Genomic DNA, 12,255 nt, shown 5'->3' on the forward strand with positions numbered 1-12,255 from the left:
CTGAGGCAGGAGAATCGCTTGAGCCCGGGAGACGGAGGTTGCAGTGAGCCGAGATCGTGCCACTGCACTCCAGCCTGGCCAACAGAGAGAGACTGTCTCAAAAATAAATAAATAAATAAATAAATAAATAAAAAATAAAGCAATCTCAGGGGCCAAGCACTTTGGGAGCCCAAGGTGGGCGGATCACTTCAGGTCAGGAGTTTGAGACCAGCCTGGCCAACACGGTGAAATCGCTGTATACTAAAAATACAATAATTACCCAGGCGTGGTAGTGAACACCTGTAATCCCAGCTACTCGGGAGGCTGAGGCATAAGAATCGTTTGAACCCAGGAGGTGGAGGTTGCAAGGAGCCGAGGTTGCGCCATTGCACTCCAGCCTGGATGATAGAGTGAGACACTTATCTCAAAAAAAACACAAACAAAAAAACCCTCTCAGGCCAGGCACAGTGGCTCACACCTGTAATCCCAGCACTTTGGGAGACCCAGGCAGGTGGATTGCCTGAGCTCAGGAGTTCGAGACCAGCCTGGGCAACATGGCAAAACCCTGTCTCAACTAAAAAATACAAAGAATTAGCTGGGTGTGGTGGTGCCCGCCTGTAATCCCAGCTACTCAGGAGGCTAAGGCACCGGAATTGCTTGAACCTGGGAGGCAGAGGTTGCAGTCAGCTGAGATTGTGCCAGTGCACTCCAGTCTGGGTGACACAGCAAGATTCTGTCTAAAAAAAAAAAACGGGGGGTGGGGGGCCGGGCACAGTGTCTCACACCTGTAATCCCAGCACTTTGGGAGGCTGAGGTGGGTGGATCACAAGGTCAGGAGTTCGAGACCAGCCTGACCAACATGGTGAAACCCCATCTCTACTTAAAATACATAAATTAGCCAGGTGTGGTGGCACACTCCTGTAATCCCAGCTACTCAGGAGGTTGAGGCAGGAGAATCGCTTCAACCTGGGAGGCAGAGGTTGCAGTGAGCCAAGATCATGTCACTGCACTCCAGCCTGGGCTACAGAGCGAGACTGTCTCCAAAAAAAAAAACAAAAAACAAAAAAAAAACATGTGCGATGGCTTATGCCTATAATCCCCACACTTTGGGAGACCGAGGTGGGTGGATCACTTGCAGTCAGGAGTTCAAGACCAACCTGTCCAACATGGTGAAACCCTGTCTCTACTAAAAATGCAAAAAAATTAGCCGGGCGTGGTGGTGTGCGTCTGTAATCCCAGCTACTCAGCAGGCTGAGGCAGAAGAATTGCTTGAGCCCAGGAAACTGAGGCTGCAATGAGCCAAGATCACGCCACTGCACCCCAGCCTGGGTAACAAAAGGAGATTCCATCTCAAAACAAAAAAGGACTTCTAAACTCTCTTTTTAAAATTGTTTAGACATTGCTCTGTCACCCAGGCTAAAGTGCAGTGGCGTGATCATAGCTCACTGCAACCTTGAACTCCTGGATGCAAGTGATCCTCCCACCCAAGCCTTCCGAGTAGCTGGGACTATAGGTACACACCACCATGCCGTGATACATTTTTTATTTTTAGTAGAAATGAGATCTTGTCATGTTACCCAGGCTGGTCTCTAGCGCACCTGGCCTCAAGTGATCCTCCTGCCTCAGCCTCCCAGAGTGCTGGGATTATAGGCATGAGCCTCCACACCTGGGGTATTTGCCGGTCTTGATGACCAAAATTGTTTGTATCCTGTCAATTCAGAGGTATCCTTTGAATTGTATCTTTGATAGCATTGAATCTGTGACTTTTGCTGAGTATAGCCTTTAACTTGGATGAACGTAATCTTTATCTTCATCCCAAATGCCAACCAAACCATGTCACAGCTCCTGAAAGGCCTCTCTGCCTTTGGTCCTTTGGTTGTTCCTTCTCGCCCAGTTCAGTCCTTCTGCCTGTTCCTCCCTGCCTGTCCAGTTTTACCTTTTTTTTTGAGACAGAGTCTTGCTATTGTCACCCAGGCTGGAGTGCAGTGGTGTGATTTTGTCTCACTGCAACCTCTGCCTCCTGGGTGCAAGAAGTTATCCTGCCTCAGCCTCCTGAGTAGCTGGGATTACAGGCATGTGCCACCACGCCTGGCTAATTTTTTATTTTTAGTAGAGATGGGATTTTGCCTTGTTGGCCAGGCTGGTCTCGAACTCCTGACCTCAAGTGATCCACCCACCTCGACCTCCCAAAGTGCTGGGATTACAGCTGTGAGCCATCGTACCCGGCCAGTTTTACCAGTTCTTTAGGGCCTATCTGAAGGCCCAGCTCCTCCAGGAAACCTTTTCTTGACTTTGGCCTCATTCAGTTTGGTGTTTGCTCATGTTCTGTACATTCTGCCTTACACAGCTGGGGATTTCCTGTTTATGCTAATGCGTTTACAAAGTCCTTGAGAGCAGGGACTGTGCCTCTCTTGCTTCTCCAGTGCCCTGCACAGCCTACACACACTTGCCACTATGAGTGTTCAGTGGGTACTCATGGAATTAAACTGAATCAGATGTCAAGGAGTGTTATGGTCATTTCTGCCTCATCTCAGTCACCAAAACAAAACACACTTTAGAAGGTTCCATATAGGTTCGGTATCACACATTCTCAAGAAAATATTTTTCCTATTTTGAAGTCAGAAGAATCCCGTTTCACTTGATAACTGGCATAACAACTTTACGACTAATATTTTTTGCTTTTCTCCAACAGGCTGCATGTTAAATGGCCAAGAGGTGAGGCTTACTATTCACTATGAAAATGGGTTCACCATCTCCAGGGAAAACGGAGGCTCCAGCAGCATATTATACCGCTACCCCTTTGAAAGGCTGAAGATGTCTGCGGATGATGGCATCCGAAATCTATACTTGGATTTTGGTGGTCCCGAGGGAGAACTGGTAAGAGTGTTTCTGATTTTGGTGGTCCCGAGGGAGAACTGGTAGGAGTGTTTCTGAAACACATTTTTTTCTAATAGATGTTCTCTTTCCTTCTCATTACTTCTTACCCCTTATATACAAAATCATGGACTGACATTCCATTTAGAACCATGAAATTTTTAATTAAATTTTTTTTTTTTTTAAGATGGGGTCTGTGTCGCCCAGGCTGGAGTGTAGTGGTGCGATCATAGCTCCCTGCAGCCTATACCTCCTGGGCTGAAGTGATCCTCCTGCCTCAGCCTCCTGAGTAACTGGAACTGGACTATAGGCGTGTGCCACCATGCCTGGCCAATTTTTGTATTTTTTGTAGAGATGAGGTCTCGCTTTGCTGCCCAGGATGGTCTTGAACTCCTGTCTTCAAGTGATCTTCCCATCTTGGCCTCCCGAGGTGTTGGGATTACAGATGTGAGCCACTGTATCTGCTGTTCTCAGTTTTCCAGATGACATTGGATGTTGGTTTTTGTTATCATTTTTCTTTTTTATTTTTTTTTGAGACGGAGTCTCGCTTTGTCACCCAGGCTGGAGTGCAGTGGCACCATCTCAGCTCACTGCAACCTCTGCCTCCCTGGTTCAAGTGATTCTCCTGCCTCAGCCTCCTGAGCAGCTGAGATTACATGCATGTGCCACCACACCTGGCTAATTTTTCTTTTTTTTTTAGTAGAGATGGGGTTTCACCATGTTAGCCAGGATGGTCCCGATCTCCTGACCTCATGATCCGCCTGCCTTGGCCTCCCAAAGTGCTGGGATTACGGGCGTGAGCCACCGCGCCTGGCCTTAGATTTTAAATCCTCTACTATTTAGATCTTCCTACCAGGCATGGTGGAACCCAGTACACCACCAGTTGTCTCCTAATTGGGGATGTGAAACCTCACACCAGTATTATGACATGGAATAACCTTACTCCATAGTGCACTTTTGCCTGTGGCTTTAAGTTCCCAAGAGTTTCCATAGCTCTGGCATATTCTTTACCTACCTTAAAAGTAAATTTATTTTGCATCTTCATGTATTCAGTTGTCTGTATATGGCAGTGAGGTAGTGATACTTAGTGTCCTTTCTCCACAGACCATGGACCTGCACTCTTGTCCGAAGCCGATTGTATTTGTGTTGCACACATTCTTATCGGCCAAAGTCACTCGTATGGGACTGCTTGTATGAGCAACAAAAAATCAGAAAAGAGCCTTGACTGTCACAAGAAATATTTCCACCTCAAAAAAAAAAAAAAAAAAAAAGCACAAAAAGAAAACTCTTTGCTCTCTCCTTCAGCACAGTGCCTTCCCAAGGACCTGCAAATCACTGCTGAACCATAACCGTGTTTAAAGAAGAGCCTGCCTTTCACAGTCTACCTTGGCCAGATATTCTAGGACTCGAAAAGGCTCCAAAATGAAGCTGTTGATTTATTTTCGTTTCATAATACGGTTTATGAGTAATTAGGTTTGTTTCTCCTGCCAAAAAGAATGGCTCATTGTTTTCCTTTTTAGACATAATCAAATACCCAAGCATTGTTTTCTTTTTCTTCTCCCTGTAGGATTTGTGTTATGCCTAGCCTTGATCTCTTGTTCAGAACAATTGTCCCTTCCCGGGTGCTAGCTTGCAGCAGCCTGTTGCTTCGTGAGCATTCCAGATAGGTTGTATGTCTTAGAATTTACTGTCCTCACTAGCTCCTTCCACCATAGGAAGTCCTTGAGTTGTATCACCAAAGGGATGTTCCATTTGCCCTGGCTCTCTCTCTATCTCAGCCTGGCCATCACTTCCCACCTTATCCCAAGCTTTGCCACTCTTAAGTGCTGTCTCTAGGACTTAGGACTTGCAAATTTGATTTGCCTTGCCTTTCACTTCCTTTCTAGTGGTGACTGAGTTGAAAAGCAAGTTGGAAGCCACTTTGCTTTGAAAGAAAAGTTTTGCTTGGTTTAGGTTTTTCCATTTTATTTTTGGTGGTAGCCAGAGGATATTGTGAGATTTATTTTAAATGAAAATCCTCTTCCTAGGTTAAGCCATTTTTTTAATTGCTTACCAAATGTGCCTTTGGTTAGGGTTAGTGGAGCTTTATTAGTCACTATTTGAATAACTGGAAATCACTGCCATTTCAAGGAGATCACCTATCCTAGTTTTGAGGAATAGTCTTTGAGGTGGGTTTCCTTAATGGCATCTCTTCTAGTAGGCAGATCTCTTTGAGCAAGATAAATCCTGAAGAGCCAGCCTGCTTGCAGAGTAGACTTGGTGGGTGAAGCCAGCTCTTCCGCACAAGCGTCATGTCGAGTTGTTTTGGGGCTGCCCAAAAACAACGGGATGCAGCATCTCAGCTGTGGCCTGGCCCTTTGTGGCAGCAGTGGCATGGACAAGGAACTGCTAATGGAAGACTTAGTGTTGGCTTCACAGCACACCCTACAGGGGGCAGGGTGATGAGACTGTGGAACAGCTGCCTCCTTTTGGTTAAGCATTGCCAGATGTCATCATTAGGACACAGTAGCAGCAAAAATACTGATGTTGTAGTGTTAGAAAATCACACTCAGCTTGTTTTTCCTAATTTTGAAGGAGGCATATATCTGCAAACATTTAAAATGGTATAATATCAATATAAAACGTCAAAATTAGCGTAGTCCCTGGATCTCAAAGAATAGGTAATATTGACTTGGATATTCTTTATGCTCTCTGAAGAAAGGTCTAGGGAAAGTTCTTGTTTGCTTGATCGATCAAGAGTGCCATAGAAGAATGTGAGTGCTGTGGTGGGTGGAGGAGGATGTCGCTTCAGATGGGGCAGGCACAGGGGGAGAAAAGAAGAGAAAAATACAGCTGTGTGTGCAAAATGAGCTATTTGGTTTCAGTGCAGCCTGACCGGTGGGAGGACCCATGAGCAGAGCGAGTTCTAGGTTAACATTGTAACTCCACTGTCCTCCTTCACCCGGAAGTCAGCCCCACTTCCTCATTACAGTGAAACCAACAGTATGCAGAGGTTGGGAAGACATGCCTGTTCTTCCCCCAGCTTCATGTAATTGTCGAAGTTCCAAAAATGAATTATCTGAACGGCTTAAAACTGGAAATTAAAATCTAGACAAGAATATGTCTTTCAAAAGCTCTTTATATTTTGAAAATTCATAAACCTAAGATTGGCTCCATCTCAGATAAATTTTCTTTTCTTTTTTTTCTTTTTTTTTTGAGATGGAGTCTCGTTCTGTCTCCCAGGCTGGAGTGCAGTGGCATGATCTCGGCTCACTGCAACCTCTACCTCCTAGGTTCAAGTGATTCTCCTGAGTAGCTGGGATTATAGCCGCCCACCACCACACCCGCCTAATTTTTGTATTTTTAGTAGAGGCAGGGTTTTACCATGTTGGCTAGGCTGGTCTTGAACCCCCAACCTCAAGTGATCCGCCTGCCTTGGCCTCCCAAAGTGCTGGGACTATAGGTGTGAGCCACCGTACCTGGCCCACAATAAATTTTCATTTCAGGGAAGGAAAAAAATCTCTTGAAGGTCCAGAAATGATTTCTGGAATCAGAATTTCAATATGTAATACCCTCAGGTAGGCAATCTTAAATCCTCTATGCAGTGAGAGCATTATTAATATGAGATGTTGAATGATGCCTTTACAGACTTCAGCAGCAAAGCCATTTGGTTGAGGTTTTCTGTGTTAATGTGAAAGGCTAAGCCACTGAGATTTGCAGGGCAGCTTCTGAGCCACCCTGCTCGTTGGTTATATGAAGATGTAAAATAGGTGGAATTAAAGTGTGAGCAGGAAAGGCAAGGCATGTGCATTTTCACTCATTTTGGTCAAGGTTAAACTGACATGTATAGCACTGAGGTCTGTAGGGTTCTTAATAATATCTTTTGAGTCTTGGTGTGAAATGAAAGAATGGGAGGTTTCCTTTGTCCATTAGCAGCCCCAAGAACCAGAGCCCTTTTGCTGCTTGTCTTACATACTTAAGAGCTCTCCAATCATGATGACCAAGGTTGTTCTTCAATCAAATGTGTTTGTGGGATTTTCAATCCACAAATGAAGTGCTCTCTAATGAATGGGACACCATGATAAATATGTATTTATATTTAGATGCCAAATTAAATATATGGCAAATTATTTCCAAATGATAACTAAAAATGGGCATTTTCAATATTCTACCTTTTTTATAGAACCAGCTCACTTTTCATTTCTTTTTCATTTTTAATTAAGAAAATTGTTGAGGATGTGGTAGGTTCCAGTGTGTGGAATGGAAAGGAAACTGCAGAATAGTGTCCGCTCCCCATTCAGAGGGACTGCTTCCTGTGCCCCCAGACCCGAGGCTTCGACAGCTTCTCCACATTCCACACAGATGCCTAGGAGCAGCCAGCTGGTATATGAAAAGGCTCCCACCTTTTCTTCTAAAACTTCTCTCCTTTCTCTCCATAAAAAGAAAAGGAAAGGAATAAAAGAAAAACATTCAGTTTTTCTTTTTCTGAAAAAGGTAAGTCCTTTCCTGAAGTCATCAAATGAAACATTATCTGGAAATTAGTATCTAATGTCTTATATGAAGAAATACTTAAATGTATGTTCATATAGTATTTATTAGATAGTTGTAACTGTAAACTCACCTTCCTAGTAGATAAGAGTTTCAGGTTAAATACTGGAACATATATAGGCAGTGAAAAATACTACTTTAAATGTCATTCACCTATTTTAAACCCATTTTAGCACATTTTAGGCCAAAGAAGGTCTGATAGTGCCTGTTTTTATGTTCTCTACTCTCACAAACTTTGTTACTGAAAATTATTGCATGGCAGGAGAGATTGGATTATTTATTTCTTATATTTTTATAAGAAAAAATCTTTCTAAACAACAAATACCTAACATTATTACTGATTGTTTTCCTAATTTATCCTCCTAAGTTGAATGGTAACAAAGCTTTTCCAGCTGAATGAATGCACTTAGCTGATAAAACAGAATTTGTTCTTTTTTTATCCTTCTTCTTTTTTTTGTGAGACAGGTTCTCACTCTGTCACCCAGGCTGGAGTGCAGTGGTATGATCATAGCTGACTGCAGCCTCAACCTTCTGGGCTCAAATGATCCTTTCGCCTCAGCCTCCTGAGTAGCTGGGACCACAGGTGTGTGCCACCACACCTGGCTAATTTTTATGGGTTTTTTTTGTTTTGTTTGTTTTGGTTTTTGTAGAGACAGGTTTTCGCCATGTTGCCCAGGCTGATCTTGAACTCTTGTGCTCAAGCAATCCTCCTGCCTCGGCCTCACAAAGTGCTGGGATTACAGATGTGAGCCACTGCACCTGGCCCCAGAAATTACACATAAAAAAAAATTTAAGCTGTGTGGAATCTGGACAAGGCTATGTTTCTCCTAGAAACAGGTTTTGCTGTAAGTGGTTTTGATGGACAAAAGTATGAGAAAAGGTTATAATAGATTTTTTTTTAAATTGTGTGAGAAACTCCAGGTCTTCTTGCTTAACTTATATGCATGTGGATATATTTGTTTTCAAAGCCGTGGAAGAATCTCTGTTCATATATTTTAATGCAAATTACCTTGTATGCTGCTATGCAAACTCTATTAAAAGCCCTACCTGCTTAAGAGTTAAACATTTTTGAAACTTTCAGGGAAGACCTGTAGACTCAAGCACTTTCTCTGCTCTTTTGTATCTTATCTTGGACACTTATGCTGAATTATGTTATTATTTTCACTGGTTATAAGCTATTCCTTGTACATAATATTTAAACTATCCAAATATCCAGCATACATTTCCACGTGGCTGTCAGAGGCTGTTGATGCCATGAATGAAATGGCTGGTTAGAAAAGCCAAAGGTCGTCTTCTTTCAATCCCTAATGAATAAGTAAAATGCCAGATCTCTTTGGTCTCAAAGCAAATTGCTCTGATCAGATCAAATATCTATGTAATGAAAAGAGACTTATTTAAATTTGGGATTGTGCTTAAACTTCAAGTTGAATTTGACTGTAGTCATATACCAGGTGGTATTATACTCTACTTTGAGTTTGGAAATCACTTTCAGTTAAATTTCTGTTGTTATTTTGGCTTTTTTTTTTTTTTTTTTTAGCACCACTGCGGATGAAAGTAGAGCAGTCTGCCATCTCCTACTGCTCTTTCTCCTACTGCTCTTTCTCTGTGCCCTTATTTTAATTGCTTGGTAATCTAAAATTATTCTGACTTTCCACATACTGTCTTTAAAAACCTATTGTAGCAATCTGCCCCCCTCCACCCTTTAAGCTAAATCTTTCACTGTGCTGGATACATACACACTCAAAAAATGTGTGATGATAGTTCTAAAATAATTCTATATATCAGGGTTATGTATTTTTCAGCAATATAATTATTCCTATGCTGTGATGTTAAATGGAATTTATTTTACACTAGTAATAGACTGCGTAAGTGGCTGAGTTGAAACCCTTTCTCTAAAACAAAAACATCTGGCAGATGAGTGACACAAATTCATTCTCTTAAAGGATAGAATTTCAAGTTAAGGGTAAGGTACAATAAATAGGCACATAGAGCACATCTGGGTTTGTTTGTTTTTTTGTTTTGTTTTTTTTTTTTTTGTCTCTCTTTGACTAGCTAAACTGCCAGCTAGAAGAATGGTTGTTACATAGTAACTAAGAAGAATCTTTTAATAAGTTTCCTCTTTTGTTTCAAAACATAAACTTGAGCTTCATTTCTTGCCACCTCTATTCTTTCTTCCCACATTGGGCAACTGAACTGAAGCTTATTCTAGTTTTAGAAGAGGATCCACATTTAATGTGTAATGCATAAATACGCCTTTTGCAAATTATTGCTTGTTCTCCAGTGAACATTTGATCATATTCAACAGAAATCCACCATATAAGCCATAATCCTTGAATTGCCCCTTTTAAAATAGATTGGTTAAAACCAAAAACCTATAACAAAGAAATAATACTTCATTGTATTGTAGGTTTGGGAATCCTGGTTAGATTTATAATTTCTGGCCGGGTGCGGTGGCTCCTGCCTGTAATCCCAGTACTTTGGGAGCCGGAGGGCGGTGGATCACCTGAGGTCAGGAGTTTGAGACCAGCCTGGCCAACATAGTGAAACCCCATCACTACTAAAAATACAAAAAGTTAGCTGGGCCAGGTGACGCGTGCCTGTAGTCCCAGCTACTCGGGAGGCTGAGGTGGGAGAATTGCTTGAACCCGGGAGGCAGAAGTTGCAGTGAGCTGAGATCGTGTCATTGCACTCCAGCCTGGGCAACAGAGCAAGACTTCATCTCCAAAAAAAGAAAAAGATTTATAATTTCTGAGTCCTCTAAGTACCTTTCTCAGTTTTGCAATAATCTTACATCCATGCTATTGACACTGATTTTGAAACTGGAAAGCTAATTAATGACATATTAATTCATGTGTTCTTTTAACTAATAAACAGGTATTAATGTATAGTTCTACATCAGGCATTCTGAAGGGTCCAAAAGAAAGTTCTGCCCTCAAGTAGCACATAATCCATTATTTCTCAGTCACACCATGCCATCTGTTTATCATTCAGCAGTTAAGTAATTCATCACTTCATATTTTTACCAAAGTATATTACAAGTCTGTTAATCTGGATCTGGCAAACTGGAAAATGTTTGAAGGGATACTCAGGCTTTGATCCATGCCAACATGAAAGGACTCCAAGCACATTTAAGTGGGCTGGTCTTTTCATCATGCATGATTTTTTTTTTTAATGCAAAATCAGACTTTAGTTTGGGAAAGAGGACAGTATACAGTATCCTTTGTAAGATAAATCACAACAACAAAAATTTTATTGCCCAAAGTAGATAAATGAGAAAGTCTTTAAAAAAAAAATGCTGCTTTAACTATAACAGCAAAACTAAATGCATATTTTATCAACCCCTTATTTCTAAATGTTGCTGTATTCATTTCCACACTTAAACTATTTAAGCATTTCATTTGCTGAAAGTCCTTATATACATGGTAGACGGAGTATTTCTCCATTAATGATAGATCAAAATGAAGATATTTAAAAAATAACAAAATCAGGCCAAGGCAGGAGGATCACTTTAGCCCAGGAGGTCCAGACCAGCCTGGGCAACACAGCGGGACACCCGACTCCGTCTAAATAATTAAAAAAAAAAAAATTGTTTAACATTTAAAAAATAAATACAAATTAACATTATTTCACTTATTCCAGGACACGCTGGCATTCGGACTCAGTGAAAAGGGCACTTAAAGAAAATAAGACTGACTGAATGAATGTTTTCCATAATTTTCACACAGTAACAGTCCCTTTCTATCCGGCTTGCCTTCCGTTTACCTCTAGCGTTAGCCTTTCAGGCAACATCCTTAGTCATGCCCAGAAAGTACCTGAGCTATCAGTGATTGGAATGGCATAGGGAACCGAATTACATGGGTGCCCTCCCCTTGGTTTTCAAGTATCCTGGAGTTGTGCACAAAAATTAGGCCATGCCTTCAGTGTCTTGTTCTTTACTTTAAACCTACCCTTTGACAATCAGGTGCTAATGATTGTATGTTATTAAAACCAGCACATAGGTATTGTAAATGCGTGTTCCTCCTAGGTTGGAAGAAATGCTTTTCCTTCTCTCTGGGTCCTGTTAAAGCGGGTGTCAGTTGTGTCTTTTCACCTCGATTTGTGAATTAATAGAATTGGGGGGAGAGGAAATGATGATATAAATTACGTTTCAGGTTTGGCACAGTCATCATTCTCGATATTCTCACTTTGTAGCAAATCTGTCCTTATCGTAAGAACAGGTTTGAGAATTTTCCCTCCACTATACGACTCCAGTATTATATTTACAATCCATTGGAGGAGTGCAGCATTATAAGACCTTGGTGCCTAAAAAAAATCTGTGTCCTTTTTGGTACCAAACCTGAGGTCTTTTGGAAGATAATGTAGAAAACCACTACCTATTGAAGGCCTGTTTTGGCTAATCTGCAAACTCTGATGAAACCTGCTTATGTGGATTCTTTCCCACACTGCTTTCATGTTTAAGTATAAAGACTTAGAAAACTAGAATAATGCTTTTACAAATAATTAAAAAGTATGTGATGTTCTGGGTTTTTTCCTTCTTTTTAGAACTCTGTATTTAAACAAGACTTCTTTTTAAGTCTTGTTTGAAATTGAAGTCTCAGATCTTCTGAATACCAAATCAAAAACCCAAGGCGTAAAACAGGGCAGTATTTATGTTCCTAATTTGAAAAAGCTTTATGTATACTCTATAAATATAGATGCATAAACACTTCCCCTTGAGTAGCACATCAACATACAGCATTGTACATTACAATGAAAATATGTAACTTAAGGGTATTATATATATAAATATATACCTTTGTAACCTTTATACTGTAAATAAAAAAGTTGCTTTAGTCACGTGTTTTTGTTTTTGTTTTCCGATTTTTAAAATGCTGA

The 12,255-nt window shown here is 41.2% G+C and overlaps 1 protein-coding gene and 1 long non-coding RNA gene across 4 annotated transcripts in view; one reads left to right on the top strand and one right to left on the bottom strand.

Annotated features, from left to right (window-relative positions):
* SNTB2 (syntrophin beta 2) overlaps nt 1–5,948 on the top strand; it is a 114,727-nt gene extending 108,779 nt beyond the window's left edge. Inside the window, exons 6-7 of one of the 2 annotated variants that reach the window (XM_077984460.1) lie at nt 2,672–2,897; nt 3,958–5,948. In XM_077984460.1, the coding sequence (XP_077840586.1) occupies nt 2,672–2,897; nt 3,958 (227 nt within the window). In that variant the 3' untranslated portion in view covers nt 3,959–5,948. The remainder of the gene's footprint in view (nt 1–2,671; nt 2,898–3,957) is intronic. The other variant, XM_001100304.5, reaches the window with a different exon arrangement.
* A 71-nt stretch (nt 5,949–6,019) lies between these two features.
* LOC144337672 (uncharacterized) lies at nt 6,020–10,967 on the bottom strand. 2 transcript variants are annotated; one of them, XR_013411085.1, is made up of 2 exons: nt 10,070–10,967; nt 6,020–7,772 (listed from the first exon to the last, which is right to left on the bottom strand). It is a non-coding gene; the product is annotated as an uncharacterized LOC144337672 (long non-coding RNA). The 2 variants fall into 2 exon arrangements; XR_013411084.1 differs by having other exon boundaries at nt 6,165–7,854.
* Between the last annotated feature and the right edge of the window lie 1,288 nt (nt 10,968–12,255).

This window comes from Macaca mulatta, chromosome 20, assembly GCF_049350105.2.
Source record: "Macaca mulatta isolate MMU2019108-1 chromosome 20, T2T-MMU8v2.0, whole genome shotgun sequence".
NCBI classification, from domain to species: Eukaryota; Metazoa; Chordata; class Mammalia; order Primates; family Cercopithecidae; genus Macaca; species Macaca mulatta.